The 19,231-nt window shown below is 52.8% G+C and overlaps 1 protein-coding gene across 4 annotated transcripts in view; it reads left to right on the top strand.

The window, feature by feature from the left end:
* CEP72 (centrosomal protein 72) overlaps nt 1-18,158 on the top strand; it is a 35,639-nt gene extending 17,481 nt beyond the window's left edge. For 2 of the 4 annotated variants that reach the window (XM_049648322.1, XM_049648321.1), the window contains exons 6-12: nt 65-247; nt 2,698-2,999; nt 5,116-5,257; nt 6,329-6,525; nt 13,105-13,231; nt 15,819-15,930; nt 17,393-18,158. In XM_049648322.1, coding sequence (XP_049504279.1) covers nt 65-247; nt 2,698-2,999; nt 5,116-5,257; nt 6,329-6,525; nt 13,105-13,231; nt 15,819-15,930; nt 17,393-17,534 — 1,205 coding nt within the window. In that variant the 3' untranslated portion in view covers nt 17,535-18,158. Of the gene's footprint in view, nt 1-64; nt 248-2,697; nt 3,000-5,115; nt 5,258-6,328; nt 6,526-13,104; nt 13,232-15,818; nt 15,931-17,392 lie in introns of those variants that run through there. The other 2 variants (XM_049648323.1, XM_049648324.1) reach the window with 2 other exon arrangements.
* Nucleotides 18,159-19,231: the final 1,073 nt, after the last annotated feature.

The raw sequence follows: 19,231 nt of genomic DNA, 5'->3' as shown, positions 1-19,231 counted from the left end.
GTCATAAGGTTAAAATGTCATTTCTAATGAAATAAAACTTCTAAAATGTTTTTTAATAAAATAGAATCCAGGCACCTGTTGAGTCCCCAGTCAGTACAGTACCAGTGTGGGGATTCCATAAAGAAAGGCCACGAGAAGAGGAAAAGCAGCTCTCGAGGGGATGGCTCAGAAGAGAGGCCTCAGAACCAGTACTGTGGGGAGCTCCCACCGCAGTGTGGGCTGCACACACACTTTGCCCCACACCCAGGTGAGCAGTGTCATGCGCCCTCTGTCAGCTCCTTAGCAGTGCATGTTTTCACCGTGTGCTGTCCCTGTGAAATCTCTCCTCCTGTCTTCGATATATTTGTGTGTTTGTGGAGCTCTCTAAGATGTCTTAGGAAAGAATCTCCTACACTGAAACGTGTAGTGGATCCGTGTTGCAGAGTCTAGTCGCTAAGTACCTGGCCCTTCTATCTATACACACATACACATCTTCTGAATACAGGGGTCCAGGTTACGACTGTGGCTACATTTTAAAAATTACAATGAGGGGCACCTGGGCGACTCAGTCAGTTAAGCATCCACCTCTTGATTTCGGCTCAGGTCACTATCCCAGGGTCATGGGATCAAGCCCCACATCTGGCTCTGCACTGAGCATGGAGCCTACTTGGGATTCTCTCCCTCTTTCCCCCTCTGCCCTGCTTGCACTCTCGCTCTCTCAAAAAAAAAAGAAAAAAAAAAAGAAAAGAAGTAAATCGGGAGTGTTGTATGCATGTGTGTGGCAAAGTTGTCAGAAAACCTCCCAATATGAGCAAACCAGGCACATTCCTGAGGCTTGTCTGTGGGGACTTTCGAAGCCAGCAGGTTGTGCTGGTGATGTGCCTGGCTTGCCTGCGGCCGCTGCCGAACAAAACATGGCAGACCGGCTGCTTTTACCCCTGAGGCCTCGCGGTGGTGCCATGGGGTGTGTGGTGCACGGGACCGCCACGTTGTCAGCGCTCCTTATTTTACCTCTATTCACAAAGACGCATGTGCTTGATGTTCAGACCTCTCACAGAGTGATCACAGAAAAGCTGCCATGACAGAACCATGAAGGTTCATGTCTGCTTTGTCCAGATGCCCCCAGAGTTTGCATTTACCACATTTGTTCGGTTGTGCCCCTCCCCTCCCCACCATGTATGTGTGTATGGTATGTGTGTGTGTGCATCTTTGTGTGGGCACACGTGCTTATGTATGTATGTAACGTAAGGACGTATACGCATATGTATGTGTGCACATAGGCTGTCGTCGGCCTTTCTGGAACCTTCTCGGGGAAGGGTATCCTGTCACTCTTAACCACTCTAGTGTGGTTTCCTAAGCGCAACGACACTCTCCTGGATAACGAGCATTAACTCTCCAGAATGGGACATGAACCTTACCACAGACCTGCCACTCAACCCATAGACTCTGTTCATGTTTCACTAAATGTTCCATTGATGTTTTGTTTTGTTTTGTTTTTTTTCCGGTCCAGGATTTTGTCCAGGTGCACAGAGCATATCTAATTGTCACATCTCCTCAGACTCCTATGACCCAGAACAGTTTCTCAGTCTTTCCATCTTCTGTATCCTTGAGGCACTCAGACTTGACTTTACCCCCACTGTGACTTGCTCTGCTGATCCCTGGTGGCCAGACTCCACCGTGCGTTTTGGGAGAGTGGGCTCATGCAGAGGCGGTGGGCTGGAAGGGGAGAAGGAAGAGCACAGGTCACAGGTTGAGGTGAGGTGGCACGGCAGCACTTGGGCTGTGTCTGTCCCCGGGGCAGGGGTGGGGGGAGGTGGTGTGAGTGGCTGCTGTGTGTTTGGGTTGTAGAGGGTGCACGGGAGGGTCTGCCCCAGAGGGTATGGCAGACCAGTCCCAGCAAGAGGCAGCGGTCAGGCAGACTTGGGGAGGTTCAGCGATGGACGTGTTGCTCAGGGAGCAGAGTGCTGGTGACCTCTGACCCAGCAGCTGGATGACTGTTGTCTCCTCAGGTCGTGAGCACTTGAGGCACAGGTTCGCTAGGGAAGTCCTTGGCTTGGTGAGCCCGAGGAGCCTTGGAGCTGTCGATGCCACGCGAGAACACAGCAGCAAGAGCCCAGAGGAGAGGCCTGGGCTGGAGGGTGGCCTGGTGAGACGGGTGTGGCCGTGGGGCCTGAAGAGCCAGGCTGGCGTGCAGAGTCCAGAGTCCAGGCAGAGCTCGGTGCTGTGGTGCCTCGAGACAGCAGCAGGGAGGGGATGCAGGGAGAGCCTGCCCACGGAGCAAGGCCCTGTCTGCAGCGCACGGGGGCCTGAGGGGCCAGGGAGAGCCTTCGTCTCCTCCCGGTGCCGGGCAGTGCTTGGTGAAAGCCCGTTTCAGGGACGTGGCCCAGTGGCCGTCCCAGTGGCAGGGAGGGTCTCAGGGACTGACATGTTAACAAAGTCTGCTACAGGAGCAAATCGTTCAGTCCTCTGTAATTCCCAGACTCTAAGTTTTTACTCACTTCTTTTTCTCATACGTGATTTTGTCAGGAACATAGTAGTTGGTTGATTGATTTCTTAAAGTTATTAGCTCAGTTTTATCACTTTTGGGTGGATTTTCCATATTTGTGCGTGTGCACATACACACATATGCGTGCACACACACCTTTTTAAATTACGGTACTGGTCACTGAGGCCAGAGAACTTGGTCTGCTGAGGGCTCTCTTCCGCTCTCCTTTACAGATTCCACAGACATTGAGGAGTCCACCCTTTCTCAGAAGTCAAGTTTGTCAGCCCAAAAGGTATTGAATCCATTGCCAGCTCCTGAAAAGTACAGGAAGCGAAGAATGCCTGGTGGGAGATCTCAGGCACCTGCAGACCAGGAGTGTCTGCACTGCCCGGAGAGGCCCAGTGTGCCCTCGAGCCCTGAGGAGAGTCTGAGCAGGCAGAGTGGCTCGGAGGGCAGGAGTGAAAGGACCTTTCCTCACTCAGCGGTGTCGGAGCCCGAAGAGGAGAGGCCCCCCAGCGTGAGTGGCACCGGAGAGGTGAGTGGGAGAGGTGAGCAGGACCGGATGGAGAGGTGGGGGCTGCCAGGCCTGTGTGCCCCCTCTCCCTTCCCTGTGCTCACTGGCTCCCAGCTGGAGAAACTTCTACACGTGCTTCTCCCCAGCATTTGCTACCTGTTGATCTGGTGGAAATATACTCCCAGGCTTCCCACCACTTTCTGCCACGCTCCGTGCTTTGAGGCTGGAATGTGGGCACAGTTGAGGGGCAGTTGTGCTCTGCTTTTTGGCAAGGGAGCTTGTCTTAGAGGCGGAACCCATCATCTTGGCCAGGGAGCCACCAACGGCCCTGTTGTGAGGGTGTCCTGGACGTGCATCCTGTGGTTTTCCAAAGGACTTGGCCCTGGGTAGGGACTGAGGGTTCTGCCACCCTGCAAATGACCCGGAGCCACATGGGTGATGACTCTGTTGCCTTTGTCACTGGCTTTGTTGGAGATAGAGGCACAAAGTTGTGGGAACTGGGGCAGACGTTGGGCGGGCACGGGCTGTGGCAAGGGGGTCTGCCCTGTTGCTGGTCTGCCAGACAAACCCAGACAGTCGGGAGAGTGGGAGAGCGTCACAGTGGAGGGGGTCTGGGGCCAGGGGAGAGAGAGGGTGCAGCAGAGTTAGGGACAAGATGCTGCTTGGTTAGGGAAATGATCTGGCTTCCTGTGGTCGGTCCTGAGTTGCAAAGAGGGAAAAAAAATTAGGGGAGCTGTCACTTAACTGATCAAATTCTGGCTGCTGGGCTGACCGTTACAGGGGTCACAGTTTGGCCTCCTGGCTGGTTGCCATACATGAGGGGCTGGCTTCTGGGCCGGTCGCTGCAGGTCTTGGGTCAGAGTGTCAGGATGCGGCCACTGTTTGTTTATATGGCCAGTCTCTCACTGTCTGGACCGAGAGAAGGAAGAGAGATGAGGATTTGCTTGAGTGGGGAACAGGCCCGGGCCTTTCCTGCCCCCTGGAGGCCTGGCCTCGCTCACCAAGGATGGACAGCGCCAGGGGCGAAGCTTCACCCAGAGAGCTCATGCACTCACCGAGGGGCTGGGACCTCACGGTGATCGGCCTCTCGCAGAGGACACTGCCCTGTGCTCCTCAGGTAGGAGACAGAAGCCTGAGTGAGTGCACTGGGGACATGGGCTCTGTCACCTGTGCCTGAGGACAGGTGTCCAGATAGTTTGATGGAGGATGGAAGTGTTGGTGCCAGACACTCACCAGGGCTGTATGCTCTTACCCTTAGCTTTTGGGGTGAGCAGCCAGGCCTTGGCATTTTCACCCTGCCCCTCCCCCAGTGTGACCTTGGTCAGTGCGGTGCTCGCTCACCAGGCCCTGTCCCTGGTGGACCTGGGGTGGGCGGTGGTGGCAGGACCTGAGCCCAGCCCATGTCCCGGCTCTTCCTGGACACCTGAGACCAGCCCGTGTCTTGGCTCTGGCCGTCAGCCCAGAGACAGATGCAGGCTTCTATTCCCTCCCTCCCCAAACCCCCAGACGCTTGGAAAGTGGGCAGGAGGGCAGAACCATCTCCCTTTCTTTGGTAATTCTTTAAAATTGGTGAAGCAATTTCTAAAGAGGAAAGGAGAGCTGTTGATGTGATTGCTGACACGGCACTGATGTGGCCAGGCCCTGGGTGGAGTCTTGGTGGTTTTGCCTGGCCGTCTTCTGCCCACATCGTCCTGGCCTGACCTCCGTCTGGTCTGGCATGTGGCCTCATGCATTTGGGGGACCGTTCAGGCCGAGACTGACTCTAAAGGGTCTGCAGCCTCCAGGAGTCCCTGTGCACTGGTTCAGGAGGGCCCAGGACAGGCCATTGTGGGACTGGGGTTCCCACAGCCTTAGAGCTTAAATTACGATGTGGGTCTCGTGACTGACACACTTGGTGTGACACCTGCTAGCACGTCCTTTAGCTGTTCCTCCCGGTATGAGGATGCCACACGTCCGGGGGCAGGAAAGGGATCCCTATGTGCCACCCCTGTGGCGTTGTGATGTTTGGACAGCCCTGTCGTGCACACCTCAGCAGGACAAGGGCATCAGCATGAGGCATGCTGGCGTCAGAGGCTTTGCTTCACACAGTAACCACTGACTTTGGCATCTCAGCATCATGGCTTTGTCTCCGTGGCAGGTGTCTCCTGCCAAACTGTACTCAGCTCCGCCTCCCGGGAAGAAGGCTGGCCTGGAAGTGGTGCTCCTGGAGGCGCTCCTCGACCTGGTGGACAGGTACTGGGGCGGCTGCAAGTCCCTGCACGGCAACGAGGTGTTCCGCGGTGAGTCAGGAGGACGGTCCACTCAGACCCGTACTTGGGCCGCCCTCTGGGCAGCATTCTGTTTGCAGGTGCTATTCGCCTGCTGGGTTCTGAGCCCTGCACCTTGCTGGACCCTCCCCATTGGCCGTCACCGTCCCTGCCGCACTGCATGGAGCATCCTGACGCCCTCTTGAAGCGGCTCGGGGCTGCCATGAGGTGTGAGGCACGAGGGGTGTCGTGCAGGACTGTGGCTGTTGGTTTTCCTACTGGTACTCTGCATCGTCACCTGGTTCTGTTGGAGGTGCTGTTCACGTGTTGGGTTCTCGTTGCTCTGGTTTATGTGAAGGTTTGGAGAGATCACAAAGCTGTGCCGTCTCCTTCCGGCCCTCCAAACGTGTGCTCTTTTGTGCAGGGCCCTGGATTTGCTGAGCTTTCACTGAGGATGAGGCCCAGGAGGGTGGTCACTTCCCAGGGAGGACTTGGCTTTGCTTCTGCTTGTGCCTGGGTGCAGGAGCACACGGGGCGCCCTTCATCCAGGGAGTGAGACGCCACACCCTGGGGTGGTTACTGTGTCTTTCTCCCGCAGCCCAGTGTGTGGCCTTCAGGGTCTCAGTTGGGGCAGGAGCTCGCTCGTCCTTCCTGCAGACCCTGGACCCTGCCCGGAGCTGAGCTGTGTGCTTGGTATCATGGCCCTGGAGCTTCTAGAATCAGGACTGCCCAGGATGCTGGAGCCCCTAGATCCTGATCCTGTAAATCTTACCCACTTGCTCCCAGGCTAGGAGCAGGAGCAGGAGCAGGCAGTGCCATGGAAGAGAGCGTGGCAGGCCACTGGGACGTCCAGGCACACTGTCCAGTCGTGGCCTTCTCTTCAGGGGCACCTTTGCTTTAGAATAAAACTCTTCCTGTGTTCCCGCCTCCCATCCCACCTGTGAGCGGATGGGTGTGCAGACACCTGAGGGAGGTGGTGTCGCTGGCGTCCGTGTCCTTTTGCCAGTTGAGAGTTTGTGTTACTCCAGATGTGCTGGACACGTTTTGTTTATTCTTCGTGTTTTCAACGTAACTGCCACAATATCATTTGATTTTTACTCCTAGCTCAGGCAAGACAGATTTTATCATCGATGCAAGAGTTTACAGCAGCTCAGGACATCTCAGCAGCCGTGAGTGAAGAAATTAGCTTCCTTACTCTGGAAAAGAGATCTTTGCAAAAGCTCCTTGCTGAACAGCAGCAGCAGTACAGCATGAGGATGAGCGAGGTGGCGTCGGAACTCAGCAACACGCGGAAGGAGATGGTGAGCCATGCCCTTGGCGGCGTCTCTGTTCATTCACCCCTCTGTTCGTGGGGTGGAGGCCTTGTTTGGGGATGCATTTCCCCTTGGCTGTTGTCAGGCCACAGGGGCAGGGGTCCCCTCCCCCGCCAGCCTCCCCACCGCCCAACTCCCTGCATGGTTCCCGAGCCCTACACAGCAGGGCTTTGTGGATGACAGCATCCTCCTAGCCTCAATGTCCTAGCCCTGCCTGTCCTGCACAAGAGAGCACACATGGAGCTGGGCTTGAGGTGGAGTTTTTGTGGCCCTGGTGCTCCCTGGCTCGGGCTCCCTGACCACTGGGACCACTGGCGAGAGAGGCTCCAGTTAGCTGGGTGAGCCCGGGGTCCCTGCTGCTGTCCTGCCTGCATCAGTCAGCACAGGCCCACGACGTGCTTGCTTTTGGACCGGATGGACTTTGTCCACCAGGTGGCACCCAAGGGCAGGTAGAGCCAGTACAGCTTCCACCCCAGCACCCGAGCCCAAGACTCCTGGCTGGGCAGGGCTGCCCCCGCCCTTCCTAACCTCACCGTGTAAGACCATGACACACAAATGCCTATGTTAAAAAAGAAGAAAGATCTCAACAACCTAACTTTACACCTCAGGGAACTAGAAAAAGAAAAGCAAACTAAACCCAAAGTTAGCAACAGAAAAAAAGAAAGAAATTGTAAACATCAGAGCAGAAATAAATCAAATAGAGAATTCGAAAAATAATGGGGAAAAAATACCAGAACTGAGATGGGTTTTGGAAAAAATATCCACAATCCACAGACCATTAGCTGGATTAAGAAAATGGGAGAAGACTCAAATCACAAGTGAAAGAGGAGACGTCACAGTGAATGCCTCAGAAATAAAAAGGGTCCTAAGGACTGTTACCAGTGCTTATATGTGAGCACACTGGAGAACCCGGAAGAAATGGGTAAATTCCGAGAAACGTGCAGCCTGCCAAGACTACATCAAGAAGAAGTAAAGCCTGGGCGCCTGGGTGGCTCAGTCAGTTGAGTGTCTGACTTCAGCTTGGGTTGTGATCTCGCAGTTCATGAGTTTGAGCCCCACAGTGGGCTCTGTGCTGACAGCTCAGAGCCTGGAGCCTGCTTCGAATTCTGTGTCACCTTCTCTCTCTGCCCCTCCCCCACTCACACTCTGTCTCTCTCACTCTCAAAAATGAATAAAAATTAAAAAAAAAAAAAAAAAGCCTGAACAGACCAAGAACAAATAAGGAAATTGGGCAATAATATAAAACCTCCCAATAACAACAACAACAAACAAAACCGAGACCTGATGCCTTCATGGCTTAATTTTATTGCACATTCACAGAAGAATTAATACTCCTTCTTAAACTCTTCCAGAAAATAGAAGTAAATACTTTTGTACTCACTTATGAAGCCAGCATCACCCTAATACCAAAAACACCACAAGAAAATAAAACAACAGGCTAATACCACTGATGAACATAATTTAAAAATCTGCAGTGAAATACCAGGAAGTCAAATTCAAGAAACAAATCAAAAAAAGTATATACCATAACCAAGTGGGATTTCCCCCTGGAATGCAAGGTTGGTTTAACATATGCTGATTAAAACACCACATAAACAGATTGAAACATCAAAACCACACAATTATCTCAACAGATGGGAAAAAGCATTTGACCAAATTAACATCCGTTCATTATAAAAAGTCTCAACAAAACATAACACAAGAAAGTTTCCTCAACACCATATAGGCCGCTTATGATAAGGCCACAGCTAACATCATGATCAGTGGGAGAAAACCAAAAGCTTGCTTTCTAAGCTGAGACCCGCTATCGGACACATATAGGACGTGCATGCACTTCCATGCACTGGAAGTAGTAGCAAGAGCATGCAGGAAAAGGAGACATCCAGATTGGAAAGGAAGAAGTAAGATTATCTGTTTGCAGAAGACAGGATTGTACGTGTAAAAAATCCTGAGGACTCAGAACAACAAAAACCTATTAGAACTAATCAATTCATAAAGTTGTAAGACATAAAATCAGTATAACAAATCAGTCGTGTTTCTTTACACCAACAGTCTTCTGAAAAGGAAATGAAATAATCTCATTTATGGCTGCATCAAAAAGGATAAAATACATAGGAATATATTTAACCAAGGAGGTTAAATATCTAAACACTGAAAACATTAAGACATGGATGAATGAATGGAGGGATATCCTATGTTCATGAATTGGAAGATTAATAGTGTTAAAAACCCCATGCTGCTGAAAGTTATGTACAGATTCAGTGCAATCTCTATAAAAATTCCAATGGCATTTTTCACAGAAATAAAAAATTATAAAATTTGTGATTATTTTTCTTAAAATTTGTATTCTCCTTTTTCTAGTTGCACAAAAAGACCCTTAATAGCCAAACCCATATTAAGAAAAAAGCATCACACTCCATGATTTCACATTATATTATGAAGGAAGCTATAGTAATCAAAACATATGGTGTTGACATAAAAACAGACACACAGATCAGTGGAACAGAATAGAGACCCCAGAAATAAATTCATACATAAATGGCCAACAAATTTTTGACAAGGACACCAAGAATATATATGATGGGGAAAGGACAGTCTCTTCAATAAATGGTGCTGGGAAGACTGGATAGCTTCATGCAAAAGAATGCAGCCAGACCCTTAACACCATGCATAGAGGTCAATTCAAAATGGATTAAAGATTGAAATGTAAGACTTGAAACTGTAGAACTTCTAGAAAAAAACAGAGAAAAGGCCCCTTGATAGGGTCTTGGTGATGATTTTTTCGATTTGACACCCAAAGTACAGGCAACAAAAACAAAAATCCACAAGTGGGACTACATCAAACTCAAAAGCTCCTGCACAGCACCAGTGAGGAGGCAGCCTGTGGACTGGGAGAGAATGTTTGCAAACCATTTGTTTCATAATGGGCTAAATTCTAGAATATATAAATACCACAACTCCGTAGCAAAAAGAGAACCCAACTGAGAAATGGCTGGAGGCTCTGAATAGACATTTCTCCAAGGAAGACATTCAAATGGCCAACAGCTACATGAAAAGATGCCCAGCATCACTCATCATCAGGGAAAAGGAGATCCAAGCTACAAAGAGACGTCACCTGTCAGAAGCAGTTAGAATCAAAAAAACCAAAACAACGTGTTGGCGAGGATGTGGAGAAAAGGGAACCTCGTGCACTGTTGGAGGGAATACAAACTGGCACAGCGAGCACAGAAGACAGTATGGAGGCTCCCCCCAAATTAAAATAAGTCTGTGATATGACCCAGCAATCCCACTTTCAGGTATGTGACCACAGGAAGTGAAAGTAGCACCTCCAAGAGCGATCTGCACCCCCAAGCTCACAGCAGCATTATCCACTGTGGCAAAGACACGGGAAACCCAACTGTCCGTCAATGGATGGACAGATTTTAAAAAATGTGTACTTATAGCATGGAATATTACTCAGCCGTTAAAAGAAGGAAGTCTTGTCTTCAACAACATGGAGGGACCTGCAGGACAGTGTGCCCGGTGACCAGACAGAGCAAGAAATCAGCTGCATGGTCTCACTTATAAGTGGAGTCTAAGAGTTGAATACATAGAAACGGAGTGGGAGATGATCACCAGGGGCGGGCAGGTGGGGGGATGGGGAGATGGCGGTAAGGGGACATTTCCGTGGTTGTGCAGGATGACTAGGTCTGGGGCCACAGTTCCTATACTGCAGTGAGTCTGGAAGTTTGCTATGAAAATAGCTTTGATGTGCTCACCAAGAAATGTTAACTGTGAGGAGAAGCTGCAGTAATCAGCTTGACTGTGGTCATCATTTCACCATCTATGTGTGTATCATCAAGTGCACACCTCAAATATATACGATTTTTACTTGAAAATGTCTGTCGTGTGGGGCGCTTGGGGGGCTCAGTCAGTTAAATGTCTGACTCCTGATTTTAGCTCAGGTCATGATCTCATAGTTTGTGAGATCGAGCCCCACGTGGGCAATCAGCGCAGAGCCTGCTTGGGATTCTCTCCCTCACTCTCTGCCCGTCTTGTATGTTCTCAAATGCTCTCGCGCTGTCCTCTCAAAATAAATTGTGTGTGTGTGTGTGTGTGTGTGTGTGTGTGTAAATGAGTAAGATGTCTACTGTGCACTCAGCCGGGTGAAGTTGTTTACCTTGCGAAGTATTATGGTTGAGTTTTACTAGATGGACTGTGTTCAGGGGGCTCTTCTTGTAAAGAGTCAGTACTAACAGATTATGTCATGTGGTTGAGAGGGTGGGCTGGGACACAGCAGCCGGTCAGTCCTCGCAAGTTACGTAGCCCTCTTTGTGTGTCCCTCACTGCTGCCTGTGAGGTTACCCTAGAGGGCAGCACCGTCAGTAGCAAGGATTTATTGTCGACATCTCCTGTGGGTCAGGAGTCCCAGAGCAGCCGAGCCGTGTGTCTGACTCAGGGTCTTGCCATCACGTTGTCGATTGAGGGCTTGGTGGAGGTGGGTAGCCCCTGCCGGACTTGCCTACAGCAGCCTTGGATCTGTGCTCGAGGGCCTCACGGCATGGCAGCTGCTCCTCAGGGCCAGGGAGTGGCCCGGTAGAAGGTCGTCCTTTGTTACCTGCTCTTGAGAGGGACGTGTCAGCACTTCTGCATAGTGTGTCGCGCGGGATCCAGTCAGTAGGTCCACCCACATGAGGGGAGGGCACCCCGTGACGGCGGGAGCACCCCCGGGCCGTCTCGGCAGCTGCCCACCCAGCCTCGGCGTCAGCCGTGTCTTTCAGAAGATGGGAATGAGAATAGCCACGGGATTGCTGGGAGACAGGTCTCTGGAACACCTGATGCCATCTTTATGAGAAGCTGCCATTTCAGAGATCCCACACGAAGCTTTACTTTTAGAGAAAAAGATAAAAAATGGTGAAATGATACTGGCGGCCTCTGGTCTTTGGATGGATGCACTGTGGACACGTATGTGTGCACACAAGTGGTGACTGTGCCCAGAAAGGACTGGAGCCCTGTGACCCTGAACCATAATCACTGCGTAGACGTTCTTTTTGTTGCACGGTGTTGACCCCATGGGACGCGGCACGGCCGGTTAACCATGGAAACAAAAGGCCACGGCTTTTGGGTTTGGTGCAGATGAGTAGGTAGCCCGTCCCCTTACAGTGCTGAGTGTGGGACCAGTGGGATCCATGCAGACGGGCCCCTGGGGTCCGTTCCACAGTGATGCGGTCTAGTGTGGAAGTCGTGCTCCTTCACCTCTGTGGACGGTCTGACTGACCCTGTCCTACAGGGTGACCTTGGCTGGGGGCAGTGAGAGGCCCTGCCCGGACAAGCAGTCTTGAACCATCGGGAAGCCCAAGAGTCCTGCTCAGTCGTTTCTGAGATTCACCCCATTGACCCCATCCCAGGGGAGGGGAGGCGTGGTCAGTGGAGCTCGGTCAGGAGACCTGTGGTGAGTCAGCCAGGAGGTACTTCTCACAGAGGAAGTCATTTGTTCCTGAAGGGCCCGTTGCTGACCCTGGTTTCCTCCCCGTTACGAGGACGCTGGTTCCGCAGTCGTGTCTCCTCAGATCCCAGTGCCCGGGGAGCCGATCTTGGCGAAAGCCCTGCCCCCGAGCCGGTCCAGCCTGGCTCTAGGCAGCAGTGTCGCACATATCTGAGCACCGTCTGTCCACTGTCCCTGCTTCAGCCTCCACTGAGACCGTCAGCACTGGGGCCCGGTCCCTGCCCTCTCAGAACTCCACGTGTTCGGGAGACGAGTCGTCGGACATAACTGGCCGTGTAACAGTTTCTGTAGTGCCCTAGTGTATGTGCACACAGAGGGGCCAGTGCACTGGCTGGGCTGTTGGGGTGGAGAATGAGCGTAGTAGTTTCCTGAAAGGGCCCCTGTCACTTTGAGACAGACGCTCACTCCTCTGGTGGGGGTGTGTGTGCTGGTTTCTCTGCAGGCAAGGTGGCTTTGATGGGTCATATGCCACTAGCTCTCACAGTGGCCTCGGTCCCCTCTCCTCCCTTTTAATGTCCCGTGGCGTGCTGGGCATTGCCTCTGTCTCCGGGTGCGAGGGGAGCCCACTCCGTCTGCAGCTCCCGCAGGCTTGATTCCATCCACTTACAGACTGCAGGGAGGCGCCTGCTTGGGGGTAGTGCAGAGCCCTGGGGTCTGCCTGTGCTCTCGCCCTAGAAGTGAGCCCAGAGGGACCACGTGGGGCTGGCACACTGCCCAGCCCTTGTTCCTGCTCCTTGAGAAGAGAGAGGGAGCCAGGCTGTGGTAACCATGGAGCCTTCCTGGAGGAGGCAGGGCTCCGGCAGCCAGCACATCTCCTCTCCTGCGGAAGCACACCCTCCCCAGGGACTCCGGGGACACCACCTGCCCCCTCGTGAACTGTGCCACCCCTCTCACTGTCCCCTTTGAAGTACACTGTGCTGCTCAGCTGGGGGCAGTTGTGATTTCTCTTGTTCACATTGTGGTTTATTGGCTATGAAATATAAAAGAAAACTAACGTCTGGTGATTTCCAAGGTTTAGTTTTCTATATACGTTTTACTGAATTTGACTCATCTGTCTTAAGTGTATTGTTCTGTGTCCTTAGGGTGACTTGAGACAGCATCTAGACAAATCTCTGGAGGAGAATAGTAGCCTAAAGGCTCTTTTGTTCAGCCTGAAAAAAGAAGTAAAAAATGCAGACCCTGCAGCTACGTTAAACTTGCAGATTACTGGTGAGTTTGTGGTTTATTTGGTAACGTTATTTGGTGAAGTGTAAGTGTTCAAACACTCATAGGTTTCAAACACTCATAAACACTCATTTATTTTGAGAGAGACAGTGCGAGTTGGGGAGGTCCAGTAAATACTGTAAAATGTCCTGAGGGCCGAGAGACACTCCCACTTGGTCTGAGCAGACCCCTAAAAGCTCGGATGTGGTCTGTGTTGTTGGCAATGCCGTGGACCGGGGAGCCCCCTGCCCGCCTCCCCGAGCATGCACACGGTCACTCCTCTGTCTCCTTGGCTCTTCCCAGCCACGTGGTGCTTTTCCTCTTTGTCACGTTTCTTCCAGAGCCAGGTCACTTTCATTTCCCTCTCTTCACTGTATTTCTATTTTGCCATTTTTACAAAAGTGCACTCGGTATTTCAAGGTCAGATTCTGGGGTTTCAGTGACGGGCTGGTGGTAGTTTGTGTCTTCCGTGAATCTCGTCTGGGTGTAAACCGCCAAGTCGCTGGGAGGTTTTAACTTCGCTGAGGACTGCCCCACCGAGGTCCCCAGGGGTCCAAAAACTTTTCTTAAAGGGCCACGGAGCAGATGTCTCCGGGCTACGGCCCATCACAGGCCCTCTCTGTGGGCTTGGTCCTGGGAGCGCAGCCACAGACGAGACCCTCGCTCTGGGCAGGCGTCTGTGACGCACCTACTCAGGCCTCTTCCGCTGTGTTTATCGGGCTGTTTCGTGGCATGCTAAGAGTTCGTCATAGTCTCTTCTTTAATTTTCATGTAAAAACTTTCCACTTTTCACCTGTTTCCTGAGATGTCATTGTCCTGTTTCACTTGCTCAGCCTTCGCTTCTCATGAAGCTTTCCTTTGCTGCGAGCTCGTGCCTGAGGCCAGCCGCCTCCTCTCTGACGTTCCCATTTCTAAGTTGTTCTTCCATTTCTTGTATCATTTCTTTTTTTTTTTTAAGGTCACTTATTTATTTTGAGAGAGACAGTGCGAGTTGGGGAGGGAGACAGAGTCCCCAGCGGGCTCCACACAGCCAGTGCACTGCCCGACGTGGGGCTCGAGCTCACAAACCATGAGATCACGACCTGAGCTGAAACCAAGAGTCTGATGCTTGACCGACTGAGCTACCCAGGCACCCCTCTAATATCATTCCTTTCTGTCCTCAGCTCATTCTGAAATATCCAGTCCTGGTTTTGATGTGTCCCGAGTGTGGCTTCTTGTTGTCCGGGGGCAACAGCTTTGTGTGGGGTTTGCCTTTAGTGCTCTGTGCTGTTCACTTGCACATGGAATTCGTCCTCTCAGTGTCCAGGAGTACAGCACGCAGCACGTCAAACTTCACAGAGAAGTTCAGCAGCCCCTTGGGGGACTCCCAGGCCTTGTTCACTCTCCCGCTTGCCTCTGGTGTCCTCTCCTGCACGACTTGGGCCCCTCCCCAGCTGTTCCTCTGTGGTACGGCCCTGCTCTGGAAGGGACTGGGCAGGCTAGCCTTGAGGGGCCAGGGTTGCTCCAGTCCCTTCAGACCACACGGGGTCCTCTGGTCTGCCCTTGCTGGGGGAGGCCGAGCCTCTCGTGTCAGCCGCGGGTCCTCAGTTGCCCTGCAGGGATTTCTTGTGAAAATAGGGGACACTTAGCAGCTGCCCCCCTCCTGACTGCTGCTCCTCTCCCACAGATGAAGTCGTGCATGGCTTGTGGCTCTCGTGTTTGGGTCTTGAGGCTGCCTCACCACCAGGTGCCGAAAGGTCTCCTGTGGGACTCCAGTTTTGTCATCTAGTTACTCTTGGTGCTAGACTACTATGGGGATTCTGGGGGATGCCGAAACTGTGCCGTCACTGTCTCTTCCCACAATCCCTTCCACTCACCCTCCGGTGTAAGTGCGGGTGGATGTGGATGCTGAGGAGTGTCGTCCCATCGTAGTGCTTTCGGGAGCCTCTGCCTTTGCTGTGGGAGCCTGCTATCCGTGTCCTCACCGAACCTCTTCCCGTACCTTCCCGCTCTGGCTCTCCTGTTGTCTCTGGACTTGTGTCGTTCCACAGCCATGTGTCTGTGTGTGGATTTATTTGGATCCTGGTTTTGGGGTTTGGGAGCCAAGAAATGATATATTTCTTCTCCTCACAAGTTGGAAGCCCAGAGACAGGAGTCATGTAGATGGAGTCCAAACACACAGTGTGTCACTGATGGGCCTGGGAGTGGAGGACACATCAGAGACCTACGGCCACTGCGGGCCTCTTGTCGCTTGTCCCCGAAGCTTCAGGGCCTCCCCTAGGGCAGAGCTTGCTGCCTGGTGGAAGAGACACCCCTGAAGGCCCTTTCCTGCCAGCACATAGATCAGTGGAGTGAGCTTCCAGCTGGCACCAGGCCCACCTCTGTCTCCACTCTCTACCCTCCATGCGGGGATGTGGTTCCGTGGGTGTCCGGAGGGCAGAGGCCCAAGGCTTTAATCCCAAGGTGATTTTTGAGTTGCTTACAGAAACCGACCTTTCCCAAGCTATATGTCTTTGGTGTCCCAATCCAGTTTCAACTCGAACTATTTTAGCTTTCATGAGACACTCCAACACATTCAATTTCACTAACTGATGTTACTTTTTTTCTCTTTCAGGACTTGAAACAAGTGTGAAGAGGCTCTCTGGTGAGATCGTGGAGTTGAAGCAGCATCTGGAGCACTACGACAAGGTCTGGGAGCTGACCCGGATGCTGCAGGAGAGCCACAGGTGCCGTCCCCGGGGCGGCGGGGGGCCAGGGGGAGGCAGGGCCGGCCCCAGTGACGGCAGGGTACACGGAGGAGCCGCCTGGTGGCGTCGCAGCAGGCGGGGTTCTGGGCCGCACGCGTCGCCGGTTGACTCAGAGCTCCCCCGAGCTCCCCTTTCTTCAGGAAAAGCGCGTCCCTTCTTGCCGCGGCGTCTGTGAGGGGCGGGTGAGAGCTGCTGAGAGACTCTGGGCTGCCCCAGTCCACCCGGCGTGGTTCCCGTCAGTTCTCCTAGAGCGCGGGGCCTCCCCCTTTACTCCCAGCTGTGTGCTGGGTGGCGAGAAGGGAGCAGGCAGTGTGGGGGCTGTCCAGGCGGAGCCTCAGTTTCTATCCAGAGAAGCGGGTGCAGGGAGGAGGCGTGCCGCTCACTGGGTGGGGTGAGGTGTACTTTGTGGAGGTGCGGAGCTCGAGCCCAACTCCCCCCTACTCCCCCACCTTGGGCTGAGTCCCACACACCTCCCCCGGGCTCGGGTGCAGCACGGCCCCAGGTGGAGCCAGGCTGTGACGCCGGGGGGTCAGCGGGCCCACCCCAAGCGCGAGGTACCGGGGGGACGGGGCTCCTGGGAGATGAGCTGGAGCGTAGATGGAGCAGCGGAAGGGAACAGAAGGTGGCCGTCGTGGGTGCGGGGGGGGGACGGGAGAGGCAGGATGGCTCCCAGGACCCGATGGGCCCCCATCCGCAGCACTGTGGGCTCCGTGTGGACGGGGCCGCCGTGCAGCGGGTGGAAGTGGGGGGCAGTGGTGGTCCACGCTGACTTCATCCAGTCTGGGCCTTAGCCTGGCCGGAGCAGACGGCTGGTGCCTGCACAGGAGGTCTGTCGTCGGGGGCGTGCGTCTACGGGAAGATGGCCCCGCTCCCATCTATCCCTGGCCGCTGCCGACGGGGGGGCGAGGGCGCTTCGCAGGTGGCCGAGTGGGCAGTACAGGGCCGCTTCTTCCCTGAAGTCCTTCCAAAGGCAACCGTGGTCCACACCGTAAAACCAGGACTCTTCAGTTACGCTATCCGTATGTCAGAATTATTCAGGGAGCCCCTTTACGTTGGACCGGGAGATAGGAATAGGTCAGTCTTTGGATCTGTTCCAGAATGAGAACATTGTTCTGCTAGCTGGGAAGATGATGATGGTTTTCTCAGAAAACAGGCGCGGCTGGAGTAGCGAGGCACCCCTCCGTCGTTCGTTGCCTTCGCCCGTCCGTCGGGGTGCTGAGCCTGCACGTGGCCTGGTGGCCGAGGGCTCGGGTCACGCGTAGCCTCACGCGGTCTGGAGGCCAGGGGCGGATGGCGGGAGCGGGAGCCGGTGGGAGCCGGGAAGGGGTTGGCTGCGGGGACCGGGGCGGACGGGGAGGGCCCCGGCCGGGTGAGGGAGGACGCCGCTGGAGAGGAGGCGGCGGGCGGTGCTCAGGCGTCGCTCCCCCGTGCCCTCCTCCAGCTCCCTGGTCGGCACCAACGAGCACCTCCTGCAGGAACTGAGCCAGGCGCGCGCGCAGCACAAGGCCGAGGTCGAGCAGCTGCACTGGAGCTACAAGGAGCTCAAGAAGACGCTGGGCCTGTTCCCGCGCGGCGGCTGCTAGGCCGCGTCTGCGTCGCCTCCACGCACCTGGTAAACCGCGGAAGCTCTTTTCTACCTGGTACGATTGTGGGGCAGAGCTCTGCCTCCCGTTCATAATCAGCTGAAGTTTTGAAACGTGTTCAGGGCCTCCAGCTCGGTTTTCTAAAACACCCTGAGAAGATGGGATTGATCTGCCTGTAGGCGAGTCTGCGAACAAGGACATGTAGGGGTAGTGTTCGCAAGGAGGTGCTAACCAGGGTGGCTCCCTCTGACTCCATGCTGCTCCTGCTCCTGAGGTTGCAAAAAAAAAAAAAAAAAAAAAGGATTAATCCAAGCCCTTCACATGTTTTGAGACAAGACATATTGATGTTTTTTGAGACCGGCATCATTAATTTTCCGTGAAATATCTTGAGATAAAATGCAGTATTTTTCTCCCTAATGTAAAGAGCGTATGTGTGATCATTAAATAGTTTTGTGTGACAAGATAAACTAACATTCTAAAAAGTGACTTTTTATAAATCGTGACTGAGATTTTCTCACTGAATTCTTTCATGCAGCCAGCTAGGCGCAGGTGGGACAGATACGTTCCAAGATTTAATAAAAGTAACACAGTTTGGGGAAACATTAAAAATACCATTTTGTGACATCACTGCCTCACAGTGGAAGTACTTCCCCAGGCGCTCTCTTGCTTACAATTACAGTGCATTTCTGAAAATTAGAGCACACACGGACAAAATACTAGATTTTTAGTTTGGAAACTTCTTATCTTATGTAAATACTTGGCTTCTAGGTAAAACAAAGTACTTTCTTAAACCAAGCCTACTTAATGTATGGAGAAGAGCAGGCAGGCCTACAGGTGCCTGCGCGTGTCGTCGGGCTCTGCCACTGGCGGTCGGGGGTCGGGCGTTTCCCTCAGGAACCGGGGTGGCCTCCCCGGTTCCCTCCTGTCTGGTCGTGGCTGTGTCCTTTGGCATCAGTTTCTCTGCAACTTAGCAGGAAAGCATGTCACAGCAAATACGGTTTTTGTGGGGGAGTGCGATTTCTTTCATCATACCGTTTTTTTTAATTTATTGAAAAGATTTTAGCATTCAACCATTTTAGGCTTGTTGGAAACGCTCCCCATGCTATTACTTTATGTTCCTCTTGTTTGGGTTTCGTTGAGCTTCTTAGACCTGTGAGTTTATAATTTTCATCAAATCTGGGAAAGGTTTGGCCACCATTTCTTCAACATGGTTATTCGATCCAGCTTCTGTCCCACCCTCCCTCCCGGACCCCAGTTACACCCAGACCACTTGGTAGCATCCCCACGGGTCCCCAGACTTCGGGTCTCTTTCCCCATCTTTTGTTCTTGCCCTCCGTTGGGGTCATTTCTGCTGCCTTGTCACAGGCCTCATCCATTCTGCAGTTGGGCCTGTGTAGATAATGGATTTTTAATTTCAGAAATTACATGTTTTTAGTTCTAAAATCCCATTTGGTTCTTATTAACTTTGTGTCCCATTATGTTCGTGTTTCACTTAACTCCTGAACCATGTTCTTAACGCCTTTGCTGCAGATAATTTCAGATGATTTCTAGAATGGTTACACTGATGCTCCGTTAGAAGTGTATTAGTTTCTGTCGGTCCATGTTTCCAGCACTTACTGTTAAAGATTTAATGTTTTCATTCTAGAGGGTGTGTGATGCATAGTGTTTTTATAGATAGACTTTATCAGGTTAAAGAA

Source organism: Panthera uncia (genome assembly GCF_023721935.1).
Source record: "Panthera uncia isolate 11264 chromosome A1 unlocalized genomic scaffold, Puncia_PCG_1.0 HiC_scaffold_17, whole genome shotgun sequence".
NCBI lineage: Eukaryota > Metazoa > Chordata > Mammalia > Carnivora > Felidae > Panthera > Panthera uncia.
This window is presented reverse-complemented; position numbering and strand designations above follow the sequence as displayed.